The 18,486-nt window shown below is 36.6% G+C and overlaps 1 protein-coding gene across 4 annotated transcripts in view; it reads left to right on the top strand.

Annotated features, from left to right (window-relative positions):
• Positions 1 to 18,486, top strand: part of CFAP99 (cilia and flagella associated protein 99) — a 57,442-nt gene that overhangs the window by 12,097 nt on the left and 26,859 nt on the right. For 2 of the 4 annotated variants that reach the window (XM_080592071.1, XM_080592072.1), the window contains exons 3-7: positions 1,234 to 1,378; positions 4,206 to 4,300; positions 10,809 to 10,921; positions 13,045 to 13,219; positions 17,965 to 18,045. In XM_080592071.1, coding sequence (XP_080448197.1) covers positions 1,234 to 1,378; positions 4,206 to 4,300; positions 10,809 to 10,921; positions 13,045 to 13,219; positions 17,965 to 18,045 — 609 coding nt within the window. Of the gene's footprint in view, positions 1 to 1,233; positions 1,379 to 2,576; positions 2,599 to 2,633; positions 3,867 to 4,205; positions 4,301 to 10,808; positions 10,922 to 13,044; positions 13,220 to 17,964; positions 18,046 to 18,486 lie in introns of those variants that run through there. The other 2 variants (XM_080592074.1, XM_080592073.1) reach the window with 2 other exon arrangements.

Raw genomic sequence — 18,486 nt, 5'->3', positions numbered from 1 at the left:
ACGAAGAATGAAGGTGATATCCTGCTTACTTGCATTCAGTCTCTAGATGCCCAACAGACTTTGTAAAACTTCAGTGTCTCTATGTAACGTATAGTTTGGCTATACTGTTTCTTCTTACCCAACATATACGGGTCACAGAATATATCCAAAGTCATACCTGATTACTTCAGTTATAGAAGAAAAGTTTTGTATATCATTTTAACTATTACTAGCTTTAAAGACCTAAAACCCACAAAAACTGAGTTTGATTCTGTTTCGGGATGTGTACTATTGGCAATGTTGTCTGTTACAGTTCTGTTAGAGAGAGTCAGATATATTAGTGTAATTTCAGTGGCAGTAAAGAAATTACAAAGGATGTGTGTTTGTGTAATTTTGCCTGCATATATGTGTGCCTGTGAGTATATATACATAAGTATTTGTAGACAATTATACAGAGGCAACAGTGATGTGTTTCTAGTGATAATGTGCATGTAAAAAGGAATGAAACCTGGCTTTGGAGCAGGACTAGTAAAAAAAGAACTGTACTTTCTCTGAAAGACAAGCTAAGTAAATACGCTTGGAACCCTTCTATGTCATTTTCTACATTTAAAAACTGCAACTGTAATTTTAAAGTTTTGCCATGTATTTGCCCTGTCTCAAAGCCCTACATAGTGTCATGCATCAGAAGACTCATACTTTCTTCTAGCAGCCCCTAATAATACTTTTAAACTAGAAGTGTATTACATTAGACAAAGTGATTATGATGCTAGTGGCGATAGCCTACTAGGCATGGTGAACCTCTGATCTTCGGTCATTGCAGGTCAGTTGTTCCCACATCTCAGATCAGTGGGAGAGATCATATATTGAATGTGAACTGTCTTTTCAGAAGATGACTTAGCTTTTTTCTTGGCTAACTTCTTTAAGTCAGAGAATCATTATTGTCTGCCATTTTGTCTGTTGTCATTAACTGCTGACTTTCACATTAGGGCCTTTTATCTAAATTCACATGTCCGCAGATCAGCTGAAAGTTTAGTACTGGGGGAGGTTACATTTTACTAAATAAGGACCATTAATTTGTTACAACTTCCCATGTTTTGGTAGTGTCAAACTGTCATTTCTGTCAGCCCTACAAAGGCACTGCTGTGTAGTGTTTGTGGTTTTTGATTGCCTCAGAATGATTGTACTTCTTTGTGTACACAACTAACATTTTCTTTCCAAAATGCATTAATCATTATTAATTTTGTATCTCTATAGACTCTTAATGTGACTGAAGAAAAATTTGTATTGGAAACTCTAGCTGGATGCATAGAATATAAATCCTTATTGGATGTAGTAGTGAATGCCTTTTTTGTTCGGGATGGGAAATACTGTCTGATTTCTGAGCGTAATCTCTATGTAGGTAAGTTTTCTTTAAAACAGCAAATGTGTTTAACACAAAACTTTAAAAAATATTATGTTATTAGTGCAGGTGTTATTATCATTGTGCCTAGTGCAGCATGAAATACAGGACCTTTTCCCATGGCCTTATGATCTAAAGCCTAAATCCTGAGGTTGTTATTTAGTCTGGATTCTCACAGGTGTTAGCTGAATATTTACCTAAGAATGTTCTGCAGAATATGCCAGAAGATTAAGTTAATTGTAACATGCAGGTGGAAAATGACATCACTGACTACAAGAAATATCTTGAAAGCTCAACTATCACTTTAAAAAATATTATTCAGTGTTTTCCCTTTATTGCCTTCTAATCTAATACCTCTGCCATTCAGATGTGAAACTGTATAACAAAGCTTTGTTTGTTGAAGAACACAGCATGTCTCACAGAAGGAGATACACTGCTTCTATCCATACATGGACTTCTTCGTTAGTGGCCATCACAATAACGTTAAATAGATTTCTATCTCGTCTCTGTGAGATAAGTCAATTATCTTCCTTTTGTTAGTGACTTGGTTAAAATCAGTTACAATACTACTACATCTGATAGTATGAGCTAGTTAATCAGACTAGTTACTATCACTGATGTTATAGGCATTAAGAAATGATGTCAGGCATTAAGAAATACATTACAAAGTCATCTTTAAATCTTTTTGTGCTATGAACTTAATATAACTGAGGTTGAGTTATAAAGTCCATAAAGAAATTGGAATCACGAATTGCACTGGCATTGTTTCTCTGAGTCTTACATATTCTGAAGTTTTGTAGGTACTTTGTAAAGTCCAGTCAGTTTAATTCAAAGTAGTTGAAAATACTAAAAATGTATTTAATATACATACATCTACATTTTGTGTTCTAAAAGCTATTACATTTTAACTGTAATTCTGGTTGCTAATGCCACAGTCCCAGGAAAAGCATAGAAATCTAAATCAAATAACAAATTAAATGGAACCTAAACTGTCAGATGAAATTAATGGTATATTGAATTGATTCTAAATGATAATGCTTCATTGTCTCCATTTCTGCAAAGCCATGTTTTTCAGTGTCTGGGGCACATATATTACAACTTTAAGCTGAGTGTTGCTGTAATTGGATTGTCAGGACTGGTCCACACAAAAGCCTCCATTAATCATGGGCAAAGGGGAGACCCCGGAAGATTTTCCTTTATCAACAAGTTGAGAGTCTAAGGTCATTGGCTTAGATTTTTTTAAGCTGCTTGTGATTCCCTTTACCAAGCTGCATTGACACTTAAATGATCAAAGCTGCTTATAAAGGCTGTTGCTATGTGTTAGCAGATTTGAATTTAATAAAGCTTGTAGGAGATAAATGTGTACTGTACTAAGACTGCTTAAATATGTTGCTATGCTAAAGCACACGACTGAAGTCTAACGATACACTGAGTTGGCTGCAGCATATTGGTCAGGAATTACTGATTTCATCATTACTATTTGGTGGCAGCTAAAGTGCTGCAGTGCAAGTGAAGTCTGATTGATCCAAGTGAATAAGGTCAAATAAAAGCTGATACAGGAACTCGTGAACTTTACAGGTCCATTAAAATCTGAAAGCACTGACTCTTCCCGTATCAAATTGTATACATGCCAGAAGGGGATGCGAAAATCAGATTGGGACTTCCCAGACACTCCACAGTTTTAAAGTCTGGTTTTATAATAATTCAGAATAAAAACAAAAATTACAACATTTACTGCAAAAAGGTCACTTGAAAAAAAAAAAGTAAATGAAATACTAGAGATATGATATTTTATGTTTGAAATTTTTGTTTTATATAATTAACTCTGATTTTGTAACAGAATAATAAGAGCTATCCTCTCTAACAATATTAAAAACAGAATATGTCAAAAAATCCAATATCAAAACTGTTTTTTAGTCATCTCTTTACATTAAATTTTGTCAGAATAAGTTTTTCTTTCAGAAACTTTTCAGTTGTGTCTGTCAGGAGCCTTTTGACTCCTGTTTTTCCTGCCTTACTGCCAGATTAACACTGAATTTCGCTGATGGAGCATGCAGATACTTGGTGTATAAGATGGTACTACTACCAAAAGAAATGGGCTGCCTGTGTCTTCATCACTGGCCACTCATTCTCACCTGCATGAGTTAGAACAAGTGTTCAGCAGCCATCCAGTGAACTGATCAAGAAATTGCTTCAGTAAAATTCACAGCCTGAGTTAACTTGGCTTTGTGGGTGACTGTACTTGCCCAAGAGAAGAAACACCAGGAAGTAAAAGGGGGAATGGGAACAAGCATTCAGGGGTTGACAGAGCTGCTTGTTTTAGTGGTGATGTTGGCAGAATGAAATGACTGCAAAATCACGGCAGGATTTTAGAGGATTCCAAACTCTGCTCTGGTAGATCTCCCAGTTTTGCAAAAAGATATTTGCAGGCATCCAGAGGACCTCTGTGCATGACTTTGGATAACTACGCTTGTTTTACATTTTTCGTGTAAGTGGACAGATCCTCAGCTGTTACAATTTCTGCATAAAATTCTACATGCATTCTACATAAAATGGTAGATTTTCACTTGCTTAGATCTAACTCAAGAAACACATAACATATTTATATGAACCACAGCATAGTCAGAATGCTAATGAACAGAGGGTTAATATTATAACTTCCTATTACAATTTCTCATTGTCAAGCACTATATTGCCCAGGTAGATAAGCAATACTGAAGACTATTTAAAAATAAAGTAACAATCTAAATCCTAGAGCATGTTGACTATAAGGTATATATTTACTAGAATTTTCTGCTGCATTTTAAATATATTTATCTTTTGATAGTTATTTGCTATTTGGCAACTTTTCAACTGGAAGAGCTCGGTCTTCAGCACTTCAGCAGAATTGTGAAATCTCTGGACACTGCAAAAATGCATAAGGTAATGATAGTACAATTTTTTTTCAACAATTAGTGTTTTCTTCATTGTGTTTGATTAATCAGATGAATTCTCAACTTTTAAGATCATTTAAATTGAGAAATTAGTGTTACTTTCAGTTTAAATTCAGAAATAAAATGGGAAATTATTATTTTCTTATCACAAAAATCTTGATTTTCTGTACTTATGCAGTGATTATCTCATATTCAGTCAAATATCAAGTTAAAATGTATTTTTTATCATCTGAGAAAGTAGAATAAATATGGGATCTACAGTTCATGTGGTTTACAGTTGTCCCTCTAGCTTACATACTCACTCTTGGCTCTGCTTGCTTTTGTTCTTTGACTTCAGGCAGTAGTTTTTGCTGTACACAAGGAATCGGTTGAAACTTGTAGTTCTTGCCAATTTGTGTTCTTTCTTTCCCTAAACAACCCACTGCCGCTTTGCTTATCAAGCTTTTTGCCCTTCCATTGCTTTTTTTCCTTTCCAAAAAAGCACAGTTGCTGGTTTGGAGCTATGTACCAGTTACATGTACCAGTTACCTCATTACAACATATATGCAATTCCATTGCTGCCAAATAGAAATCATGACAACAAAGTTCTGCCTGCCTTTTCCTCTCTGGAGTCATCGGTTTGGATTTCTCTCCTCTACTTGTTTGCTAATTTTCATGAAACTTGTGGAAATGTAAATATACTTTGCTTCTCTTTCAAAATGGTTGAAAGTGCTGATTATCTTAAAAGCTACATTTTAAAGTCAGGGAGAGGGATAAACTGACTGACAGTGCTTTCCCATAAGCCCTGTTTTCTTGGGAAAATAGGCTAAAAATTAAATTACTGGTGACATACATATGTAAGCTTTGATCATCTGGATGTTTCAAAGCATGTCCAAACACAATGTTTGAATAGCAAGTGTATAGGCTTCTATATAAATGTGAGATTCAAGGGATAGGCAAATTCTAGTAATTAATATTCAAAAGGCTATGGTTTATCCTTATTCTGATTACACTGAATGTTCATGTGGATGCCTGTGTCTTTTTCATAAGTACAGTTGCTTTGTAATACATAGAGAGAAAGAAGGTTAGGTTGTCTGCATAATGCTTTTAGGAACACTCAACCCTCTGGTCACTTTGTTTTGATGGGCTTACCATGGAATGTTTTTTATTAATTCCATTGAGAGGAAATATATATATATATTTCATTAACTGCTAGAAAAAACAGAGAAGTGCCTAGAAGAATTACCATAATCTGATAGACAGACAAATCACTCTCTGTCTAAATGCTCTCCAGCCCCTTCTTTGGTAAACATCTTAGAAACAAGCCACTGGATTGGATGCGTCTTGAGCTCATTCAGCCAGCAACACAGTCTTCCCACTTCATGACAGTTATCTCTTGTTGATTCCATTCACCTAGCTTTATATGGCTTACGTGTCAGTACCCTGACGTTTTACTTCAGACAATTTCTATCTCCTTGTCTGGAATAATTTTTCTCTGATAGGGAAGTGCTGCATGTGTGATGATCCGCACCTGCTACTTTTTTTTTTCCTGTAGATATAATTTTGCTTACTTCAGTATCTTACCAGATCCTCATCACCACAGCATCTAGGTTTTCTTCTCTTGCATTACAAGAGATCCTTTGTCTGCAAAGTAATGCTAGAGTGTATTAATGCACCTGCAACAGAGGATTTAGAAGCAGCATTTGGTCCCCCAGCAACAGTGACAAAAACAGCAGAAGGCAGATTTGCAGCCTTAGCAACAGCCTGAAGTTGTCAGAAATTTGGGATTCTTCTTCAGGATGCTGACCTGTAGATATTGCCTGATGACTTTTGTATCTGAGTTCGGTTGAGGTGCAAAATAATTATTCACTTATATTTACTTAGAAAAGATTTGCTTGGATTAAATGAGAAATGTTTCTGCACATTACAGGCTGACTGGAATTTTCTTAATTGTGCAGATAAATCTTACGCAAATTAGTAGTCTTCATGAAATTAAAGGCACTGTTCTTATGAATGAGATCTACTTGTGTGAGTAGACCTTCTTCTTACGGGTCTGCATGACGGAGTCCATTTGAATCAAAGTCAGTGTTTCCCTATGATTCGTGTATGTTCAAATATTTTCATTTAGGCATAATATCAAGGCAGAATAATAATGGTACCTCATTCATACATGTTCATCTGCTTGAACAGAAAATTATAAGCTTATTCTGTAACGTTAAGAATACATGCAAGAATTCTTTGTGATTTTATACTGACAGAATCATTGGATAAAACCCAATTTTGTAACCTTAGCAGGATTGTTCTTCTAAGAACTTAGCTGTGCACGCTTGCTCAAGCCTATTTTCATGTTCTATTATTCATACATTTTATTCTTTTATTTCTGTGATAAAATTTAAGGGTTTGTATGTTAGAGAAAAGATGCTTGAAATAAAAAGTTGAAGTAAACGGGTTTATAATTTCATACTTGCCTTGTAAAAAAATGCAAATAAGTAGCATATTCCCTCTAGCACTCAAGAACATGTTTCATTCTATTTCACATTCTGATTTATACCAACAGCAGTGAAGTCCTTTATAAAGAATTTCTGAGATCTGCAAATGAAATTACTATATAAGAACCGGGTATTGTTATTGCTGTTATGATGAGGTAGGAATAGTAGGACAAGATCAGCCTCCTGGAGGATAAAAGGGCAAAATAAATCCAAGCTGGGTCAAACAGTGGCAGAAGTATCTGGGACCAGGCTAGGACACTTTGCTCCAGAGCTTCAAATCAGGATCCTCAAAATGGAATTTCTGATTACTATTTCTTGGTAGGAAAGCCTTCTAAAGAGTTTCTTGCCTTCCTTTTCATTTCCGTGTTGCAGTTAAAAGGTATAATCTTACAGGTAATTCAACTTCAAGTGAAGAACAATAGTGAAAGAATCAACAGGTGAAGAGAAGAGTGAACAGGAACCTCTTTGATTGCCTTTGCTACTACAGCAAATATCTGTGGTTGCATACAGCCAAAATTATCTCATTCTCAGGTAGTGGCTGATCTGTATGGAGAACCTGAATCTACGGTTTCTTGCAGTTGATTCTTTAAGTCAAGAATCAAAAGCTTATGTTGTGAATATAAAGATGACTTCACGGATGTAGAGATAATCCCAGAAGAAGAAACTTCCCATTGTTTCATTTCATTTTTAGAAATAATCTCGCTGTATAAAAACATATTAAGAGACTATTAGCAGGGCATGTTCAAATTCTTATAAGCAAGGCATTAATTTAGCCCACCTGTACAAATGCATTACAAAACAGTCAAGTTTTACACCCTTGTTCAATCTTACCACAGCCAGAGAAAGGTAAAATAGTAAAAATGGATACAATTTCTGCTGTAATTCCACCACTTTCAGAGGAGAAATTAATCTGGCTCATCATGCTTTGTGAGTAGTGAAACTCTCGGGCTTGGAACATTAAAGACAGAGGACCAGTAAACAGAACAATGCTGTTACCAAAGTGACTGTCCAATGGCTTCTCTAAGGAGAAAGATACTGGTAATATCTGAACAGAAATGTGAGAACTTCAAGCTGTATTTTGCTGCTATAAAAGCACAGACTGATAATATTGGGGTTGACACCTTGGTCATGTGTGGCCAAAGAGAAAACAGAAATATAAGGTATTTTTTCCTAGTAATTCAGTTCACAAAACACAGAAGTTTCTACTGTTAAGAAATGAAATGTGCTATGGTTTCCTGGGTCTGATTCTGCCCACATTCGCCATCTGTGATGTGAATTATCAAAGCCAAGATTGTGGATTTGGGTCCAGACAGCCCAGGGTCAGAACCAATGTCTGGTAATCCCTGCATTACCACTGGCAATCCCTGCATTGCCTGGATAACCATTCCAGGGCAGCATTCCAAGTGTTCTTCCACATGAGGCATTTTGAGCATATCCATATTATAGCATTTCTCAGGGGACTGTGACTAAAACACGGAACACTGTAATATACATCCCAGTAACTATCTGATTACACAGTTAACCACTCTGTAGCTCATAGGAATACGTCATAGCATCCATCCATCACAGAATTATCCATTTGTCCTAATACAGTGTGAAATGTTAATAAGGAGAACATAACTGGAGTTGCAGTGAGGGGCCTCAAGGGATCATAGCCAGCTGTTTAATACAGCAGCCAGAAATCACTGACTGTATGCTTTTATTAGTTTCATCTGCCTTGAAGAGGTAGTTGCAAGTACTTTGTAAAGGATTATTAAAGCAAATATTTAGAAGACCTAGACAGAAAAGATCAGTCAGGGAGAGCTCAAATAACAGTAATTCAGAGGCTTAGTTTCATGTGACAATGTAATAGACGATTGATTGAAGGCTCTGAGGATGGAGTAGGCTGTGTAAGAGGAATACTGAGGACACAGCGAGGGCGGAGGAGTTCAACTTGACAAAAACCAATGAAAGAAAACTGGAGGATCTACAGAACACCACCTGCAGTGTTTCCACATCAGCTTCTTCTATGAATTCTCTGAATACCCAGAAATATGAAACTACTTCTACCCTCAGGGTCTGCCTCTTTTTAAGTATGCTCATGTTCAATCCACCCTTGTATATACACTTGCTTACACACATGGGGTTTAAAAACAAATTTTTGATAAACTTTGGGTATAGTTGAGGCCTTCTATAAGGTAAGAAGAGTACTTTGGCAATGGACATGATTCTCTGGGTCTATAATCATATCTACACCTGGGATACCTGGATGTAATATTTGTTGTGATAACTGCTAGAAGTAGTGTATATGCAGTGCATCGATTCTCCTGGAGACTATGAACTTTTCACATTTTATTTATACATTGCATAAGCACAAATGATTATGTTACATGGAAAATGAAAGCCAAGATGCATGTATTGTAGAGAAAGGTCCTCCATAAGAAGAAATAATAAGTTTCTAGTACAATGGGATGAAATGCATTCGTTTATCATATACCTAGCAAACTCAGCAAACTGAACTTGGAAACAGAAAAAAAAAAAAAACATTGCAATTTGACAGTTAATTTATAGTCTTGCTTTTAGGGATGAAATTTCTTCTGGACAGTGTGTTGATACAACAGCAGCTGCAGTTTTGGGGAAGAACAGTAATTTCTAAACATGAATGAGAATCCAAGGTGGTAGTATTCACTTTGACATTTGGTTGTTGATCAGTCATTTAACTCTACCAAAAGTGCAACAGGTGAAAATAAGAGTAAATTTGCAGGCTAATTCCTTGGAAATGGTCACAACAAGACTATAGATTTCAAGTAGCAGGATTTCTATGCCTGTTGAACATCTGCAGCAAACACCTGGAGTCAAATCTGTATTGTTTGTAGCTGACTTATTCATGGGGCTGTGAGCCATCTTGAGCCTGGTACCACGTGTGAATTAAGAAGCTGCCTGCTAGTCCTCCAGAACAAAAAGCTCTATATCAAGACCTATATGGCTCTGTGGAAAACAACCCAAATAAGACAGGATTGATGCCAAGTCTGAAATAATAAGACCTGCAGTCTCCATTGGAAACTGTTCAAGTGACTGCACACAGTTTTCCAGTGTGTCCCATAATGTCTATATTATTTAGGAATCTTTTCTATTATTGTGGTTATTTTAGTGTGATACTTGGATCCCTTTCACCTTGGGATATTCTATGATTCTATGGTTGCCTGTACTTCCATTTCCAATAATTCTAGTGAAAAAGTTCAGGTTCAAGTTTGGAATTTATATTGCTGTCAGTGATACATGCTGAATCTGAGGGCCATTTTTCAAGAGTGTTTCAAAAGGCTATTTGAACAGTCCAAGTCTTAAAGAAAGGCTCTTGACCTTCTGGTGAACTCTAGTGGAAAACAAAAGTTCAAATGTTAATTGCCACTTCTCCAGCATGTAGAGCCCTACAATATATGTGTGCCAAATTTCAGCTTTCTAGTTTAATGGGAATATGCCAATTAATTATATTTCAATAAAAAAGAAACCATATTGTATAGCAGTTTATAGTTCTCACCACTTCCCTCTACAAAGTTCCCAGGGAGTTGAAAGGATCTTAAGCAATTCAGGTGCAGTGCCAGGCCTGAGATATTTGTGGGCACCGTGGATCATCCAGCTACAGATAATCAGGAGTTGGCTACGGGAATATTAGACTTCAAAACTCTACTGTATAATTAGACTAAAATCAGTGCATTGCAGTAGCAATTATTTTTTAATAAAAACTTTTGTTTCACGATGTTTGAAGCAACTTAAAGATGCATCAAAACATCCCCATGTTGTAGCTACTAGATTTTTTAGATCATTAAAATATTTTAGTATCTATTAATGTTTCACAAAATAGGGCTGAAAGACCTGAGGCCGTCCTAGCAGAACTAAGAAAAACATACAAATATCAAGCACATGGTTATAAATACAGGGTAAAATAAAAGCAAGTTCTTCAAAAGTATTTGTAACAAACCCATGCTTTTTGTAGTTTTATGTACATCGTACCTTTAGTATCCATATTTAAAACATATCCCTTATTACTAGTTTCTTAGATTCTTCTTCAATGCCTTGTATTTGAACACATGGATAAAAGATGAATGGAGTCGGTTCTACGATTCGCTGTATGTAAAGGAGAACTGGATTGATCCACTGCTAAGGTAAGCAGTCAGTACTTAAGTAGCCTGTGGTCACCTCAAAGTTTAAGTGCAACACACTGGGGAAAGCTTCTGCTGAAAATTTGATTTGCTGTTAAAGTATTTCTCCCATTGATGTCACTGAGAACCTTTCTTGTCTTCATGAGACTATAATCCCTTTTACTTGCCCAGAGGCAAGGTTCTCTCATGGAGAAGTCCTTTCACAGCTGTTGTACATTTGTTTTTCAGTGCCCCTGCATAGATCAAACATCATACTAGCAGGTTTAAATTCTCTTAGAGAGTTCGATTCCAGCCTCATAAGTCACTTCACCATCTGCGTGACAGTAAGCACATGGAAAAAAAAAAAAAAAAGATGTTTGATTTTCATGAGCTTGGCTTTATGCTCAGATTTGTTTATGCAAATGGTCATAAAATCCCTTCTGAGCAAATCAGATAAGCATGTAAACAAGTCTTTTAAAATTATTATTGATTTACACAATTGCAGCATCACTTAATGGTTTGAATGCTCTAAGATGCCAGGTGTGTTAGGTGGTGATACAGTAGCCTGAGTACCCTTGCCAAACTGGAACATTTTCACATGGAGAAACAGTAGCTGAATCTCAAGTTACTCAGCAGCTTGTTTTCTTTTTTTTGCCCAAGACTGAGAAATTAAAGCTAGCATGGGCACACCTAGGTGGCTGCAATCACACCTCCTCCTCACTGCAGTATAGATTACCACAGATGATGGCAAACACTGTTAGACAGAACTGTTACAAACAATGTCAGCTGAAAAAGAATTTGCATCTACTTCTGTCATGTCAGTCGACACAATTAGCCCTTTAGATTCTCTTTAGATTATATGAAATTAGCAAATGTAGTACTATAGATTTGGCTTGAAATACAATTCCACTGAGTCCTACAGGAATTACGGGGATGTATTTGAAGTCAGAATTTGTCTCAATAAATTCCAGAGTAGTAATTCTAATTATAAAGTACGCTTGCAGCTTGAATATAAAGATACAGAGAGAGATACAGAATAGCAATATAATCTATGGCTTATGTTTCATTAATAGTAGGCTTGTGAGAACCGTCCTTCACACTCAATTGCATTCAGTGTCACAAGCACAAGTTTTTTGCCTAGAAGTACATGTAAGCTGTGCAGGAATGCTGAAGACCAGATTTGATCACTGGGTTTGAAACTTCCTCCAAGGGGCTGAGGATGCACTGATCAGTTTAATCAGTTGAGTAGTTTAATTTTTTTAAAATGTCATTGTATTCCTCTTTGTAACATCAGTGAGGTTAATATAAAAAGTTCCTTTTATTTTAATGGAGCTGCATTATTTTGGAAGTTACTTGTAAGCCTCATCCAACAGTGACAGTGCTAGCTAAGCTAACAGTCATGTAAAGAAGTCAGTGCAAATTTGCATCATCAGCTGATTTTTAAATTCTGGGAAAACTCTATTGCATGTGTAGTACTTATGGGTAGAATAAATATGGAGGAGCAATAACAGACATGAAGCTGTCACCAAAATCAGCCCTGATAACTTGTCTGTGTGTTACCTTGCATTCTGTACCTTCCTGTCACTCCTGGGAAGAATTTTGAACCTTTATACAAGCAAAAATCCAAACACAGAGAACTCAAAAACATCTGCCCCACAGTCACCAACTTGTTTTGAGGGTTCATTTGCTGATTCCACCAAACTCCACACATCTTTCTATATATTTATTTTTTTATTAGAACTGCCTGGGCTGTGAGGTTGATCTATGTGTCTGTCAGATGATGACAATGGCAGTACTTAGACCACTGTCTGTTCATAGTCTTTTCATCTGTATGTACTCTGCTTCTGACAGCTGATTTTCTGATTCATAGTCTGGTTCTGCTGCAAAACAGACTGGTGACATAACTGCTTATTCAATAAAAACTGTGGCTATTTCACCACTGGACTAGCATCTATGAAGAGGTGAAATAACACAATCCAACTAAATCATACGTACAAATTCAGGGGTTAATTTTATTGAAAAGAAAATAACAGAATAGCTGAAAGTGTTGCAGAATTCGCAGCTGTGCCAAGCTCATATACTACATTGTAAGTGTGTACAAAAGAATAAAAATGAAATAAAATAGAATAATCTATTTTTATTTGAAGATGGCAGCCAAAAGTACAGCAACTGATTGAACAGCTCACGGATAAATTAAATAATCGTACTACCACTGTCAAGACTTCAACGGTCACTCAGCCAAAGGAATTTAATTTGACCATACCCAAACCACGTGCCATTCCTATACCTCTGCCAATACCAGTACTGGAAAAAGGTCCACCTGTGAGTTTTTTTTAATGCTTTTTGAGATACTCTGCTTTATGTAATCTTGTGCACAAAATCATGGTAAGGGAGTTAATCGTCTCTTTCAAAATAATTGTAGAAAATCTACAACCTTTGAGAAATCAGCGAGGATTTATTTGTTACTGAAGGTCAGATTTCTAAAAAATAGCTAATTCATTTCATTTCAGTGAAACTTGTGTAAGCAAATTGTAGGCCAAACAAAGGAAAGGGAAAAGGTTGTTTCCTGTAGTTGGTTTACATCTCTTGGAGGTAGAACACTACAGTGGATACAAACTGATGAAAGCATGATACAAAGGTTTCTGATAGTCCGTGGATTTTGTAAAATGTTTGCTTTGGATAATGCATTGAAGCAGGTAAGAAAAGAATATTCAACTGAACAATTTTATAAACTAGATGGATTATTTTTTTGTAGAATGAACTCTCCTTAAGTAAGTAACAAAGCAATTTCATTGGACATGAGAGGGACTCTAGATTTTTATTCCTTGCTATTTATATTCATGTTGAATCTCTTAAATTAATATTTTTCCATTTTAATTTATTGCTTACATACAAATGAGAGTTGACTATCTTCAAAGTGCTAAGTTTTCATTTTACTAACTGTCCAAGATACTGACTCAGTTACACTGGTACAAATCAGAGACACACAGTTTAAAGTCAGCTCGCTTGGGAAAGGCAAACAGGATTTGGGATCAAGTTGCTATGACTAACTTAATAAAGACTCCAAAACCATCTATATTTAAATGCAGTGGGAAGTGAGCTTGGAAGCCATAGTTTTGAGCAGTATATGCCACCTTGTATTAGCACTTCAGGTTTTAAATAATACATGTGTTGAATGCTCTTAGATACCATTTACATCTTAGGATGGCAGAGCAATTTAATGGTAGTGTGTTATACAGTTAATGGGATTTTACATTGAAACAGCTTAATACCAGGCTCTGAAAAACTGCATTTAATAACTACTTAATCAGTATAGGAATGAGTCATATTGCTGTCATTTTAGTACCTTTATAATGCACAGCCCCTCTCAGAATAAATTTGCTTTAACACAGATGCATTTACTGAAGTTCATTTGTGTTGTTAGGGTTATACTAAATTTGGTTTACATTTTGGCCAAGTCTGCAAATTTAAAAGCTCGTGTGAATCTAAAACCATTAGCGTAGCAGTGACATATGCTGTGCTCATTTCTGCATGTATCTCAGCAAATTAAGCTTTGCTTTAATTTGCCATATTGTTGCCAGCATCTCTGTTTTAGATCCTGTACTTTCAGCAGAGAAAAGTCAGCCCAGATGTCAATAAAGATGTAGGGAAGTGAGAGCAAGCCTTAGTTTTGGCTACTGTGTGGCAGAGAGTTGTATTTATTTGAGAGGAATGAACAGAAATAAAACTCTTCCAGATTATATCCCATAATCTGCTGTTCCTGTCCATTTTCTCACAAAGGTGTTAGTTTTCTGAGATATCCATTTTTTCTCATAGTTCTCATTCATCTGTCAAAGAGCTTGCCATGTGGCATATTAGCTGGGAATATCGCAGTCACACTAACTACAGGCAGAGTTACTGCTCCACTTGAAACAACTGCATGAATTCATATGGAGGCGTCTGGATTTAAGCAATAACTACTGAGAAGTCATTGCGTCCCTATGGTGAAATTATTTAATTTTGATTAATAAGATTATTATTTTAGGTATTACTTCCCGATACATTGCATTATATAGCATAGTTAAAATAAAATGCAAAGTAGGATAGGATGTATCATTTACATGAATTCAGGAATAGTACTGTTGTCTTGTATGCTGAAAACACATTTCAGGCACTGGGAAGGGCTCCCCGGGGCAGTGGTCACGGCACAGAGCTGCTGGAATTCAAGAAGCATTTGGGCAATGCTCTCAGACATACAGTCTGATTTATAGGTAGTCCTGTGTGGAGCCAGGAGCTGGACTCCGTGATCCTTGTGGGTCCCTTCCAACTTGGAATATTCTATGATTCTGTGATTCTAGGTGGGTTACTGCAGAAGACTGGGTAGTTGTCTTACTCAGTGATCAGTATTGAGATGGGACTCTCCACTGACATTGGGATGTTTCATTGGGGTGACACAGGCCTGGAAGGTTAGGATTCATCCTCATAACTCATCCTCATTCATCGTCATAAACATTCATCAAAGATCAGGGAGATTAATTTCCTTATTGTTTCAGCTGAGCTTCATGAGTGGACTTGCTTGATTATTTAAAATAATTAAAAGGCCAATACAGATTACTCTGTTTACAAATCTATAGATCAAACAATATATTTACCTTTATGATCTTGTTTTGTATATAAACAAGCTCTTAAAACAACAAGCACTGCACTAGCCTGTCCTTGTCTATCTTATAACAGTAGCTTAAAAAAATACAATTCTGATCACTACCAAAGTTCAAAGTACTTATTCATCATTTTGCATATTTCCCTCTCATACCTTTTCCTGAAATGTATTTTCTCTTGTCATTGTTAAATTGCCTCATCTCAACCAATATAAGGTATTTCTACTTGGGTATGTATTTTGGGGGTGGTTAAACAAAACTGAGCTGATTTCTTAGAAATCATTTGTCATTCTCCTTGCATGTGTCTCTCTGCACATTTAAGGCAATAACTAGCCTGTGTTGGGGCTGGAGTTTATCCAGGGCTGCAGGAGGATGCATTCAGGAGCAATTTGTTTCAGGGCCAATTAAAAAAGCCTCTAGTTCTGCTCCTTTCTGCATCCATGCATGGTGTCAGCTCAGTGAGTGCATCATGCTGGTTTGTTCTTCCTTAAATTTCTTGTGATACCTACTCCTTAAATAAAACCTCCAGTAAAAGAAAGAAAATATGGAAAGTGTAGGTGAAGCTGGCCACACGCTGGAGGCGAAAGGCAAACTTGGTGTGCCTTACTCCTAGCCCCTCCTTTTCACTTTAGGATTAAGTAGGTACAGTTTGGCCTTTCTGATCTCCCTATTGCTGGAATTTGCAATTTGCTTAGAGTGATTTATTCATCCTCGTCTGGCAACTGCACATTGTTTATTGTTATAAAGGGTAATTGCTGTGTTGTCTTTCTGTCTGTCTGGTGGGTACTCATCACCATGGTATCTGAAGGCTAAATTACAAGGCTAGGATCATTTTTGAAACATCTTATTGAAAAGACACCTCCTTAAATTACTTGGAATAAGCACAGAAGTTCTGCAGAGAGATCTTCAGCTCACACTGGCAGATGAGTACAGTTTTGTAGGTAAAGTACATGACTAGGAAGAACATTGAAAGAAACTGATACTCACTGCTGTGCAACCCTCTGCAAATTCTCTGGGCTTTTATTTCTCCATCCATAAAAGCATAATAAAAAAAAATTTAGATACTGCTGGGAAATACTTTCAGTTCTACTTCACTTAAAAAGCTCACAAAAATACTTAAGCAGTCTCACCCATATATTTAATTGCTAGCCTTTTCTATTTGTGCATTTCTTTTTCCTGTAGATAATGATGTCAAATAGCAAAGGCAGTAGAAAACACGAGTTCTTCAAAGCATAGCTCTTTCTACAGTCCAGTAAAGCTAGTTTGGATCCCCTATGTTCCCTGAACTGACTTCCAGAACAATACAGATTATAGATTTTTCCCAGTAACTCTTGAATTAATTCTGTAACTTCTAATGGAGATAGAACATTTATAGCAAGATAAGTATTTAAGCAGATGCCCCATAAGCTGGTGGCCTATCTCATCCACACAGGAAGGAGACATCCAGTCTTTTTCCAGGTTCTGCTTCTGCACAAAATGTATTGCTTACGCAAATACTGAAATGCCCCAGAAGCCTAATCCTAGATCAAAATGATGCAGTCCCATTTCCCCCTTCTGCCTAGTTTATTGTTGAGCCATAGGACAGCCAGACTATAAATCTTTCCTGGTCATTTTATCTGTAGCACTTTCTGACATATGAATGCTTTCCCAAATTTTTGACTAATGCTGGGAGGGTCCTCACAGTCCTCTACCTCCAAACATTTAATCTCCATCTCCAATGATGTCCCTTTACAAGCACGTTGGGGCAGCCACAGTGTACCAGAGAGAAGGTCCATTTTGCCTGGTGTTTTTTCTCCAGTAGTGGCCAAACCCAGATGTCTAGGAGGAGCACAGGGATAACACAAGCATAGTTGCTGCTTTCCCCAACAACTTTCTCAGCTTCCAAACGTTTCAGCTCAAAGACGTCCTCAGTTACAATGCAGTGCCTGGGTGTTTAATAACCCTCAAAGTATTTTTCTTCCCCAAACTTCTCTGGACCCTCTGTAAACTTGTCAACACACACTGTGCCAAAGAGCTCCACCTTTTAACTTCATACAGCTACCCTATCTGGCTGTCAGTGCTGTGAAGCTGAAATTTATGAGATGCCAGACAGAACTTTTCCCCTCCTGGCAACTTCTTTTTCCCCTAGATTGGGCCTATGGTGTTTATTATTCCTTTAGCCTTTCTTGTACTAGTTTCAGATTATTCTTTCTTTCTGGCCCTTTATCCAGGGCTTATATTACACTGCACAGGTCTGAAAAGCCTGGGTGGTCCCAGCTAATTGAAATCTGTCCATGGCTTCTATGCTGGCACTGATAGAAAAGAATCAATATTGAAAAAATAACTGCAGCTGTTTTACAGTAAAGGTGAATGTGGTGTTTTCCCTGCAAGAATATATCACTTTGAATGTTTTATATCCCATACTGTGGATATTATTGCCTTTTTATTTAGGTTCCTCCAAGTACCTACAAGCCTCCAAAGGAAAAAAAGCAACTAGAGGAAATCAAAACAAAAAATCGACAAAAAGCAGAAGTAAGTGTATTAAGTTCCTGTTCCAGTGTTTTCTATCTTCTAAACTCTCTGTTCTGCAATTTGTACCAGTTTTCACAAATCTAAGAACTCTATCTGAAACATATTTGCTTTTGTAGCTAATAGGTCACGGCACTTTCTCTAAAGTCATGAGGTCTGTATTCTCTATTCTGTTCTATCACCCTTTGCCCATCTTCTTTATTTCATTATCAATTTATTAAGATCCACCTTTTATTATTAAGGTCACCTTATAGTCACAAGAATTACATGAGGGATTATGCAAATAACTGTGTAAGGTAGCAGAAACGCAATTACTTTCTTCTCTTCACCAGCTTGAAATTGTCTCTTTTACTCCCACAAGACATGTGGATATTTAAGGCATTCACTTAATAATCAAGGCTTCAAAATATGAAATATGTTCAATATTTTTGTTTGCTTTCTATA

The sequence above is a fragment of the Anser brachyrhynchus genome (genome assembly GCF_964034855.1).
Source record: "Anser brachyrhynchus genome assembly, chromosome: 4".
Lineage (NCBI taxonomy): Eukaryota > Metazoa > Chordata > Aves > Anseriformes > Anatidae > Anser > Anser brachyrhynchus.
Note: the sequence above shows the minus strand (reverse complement) of the source record. Positions and strands in the feature narration are given on the sequence as shown.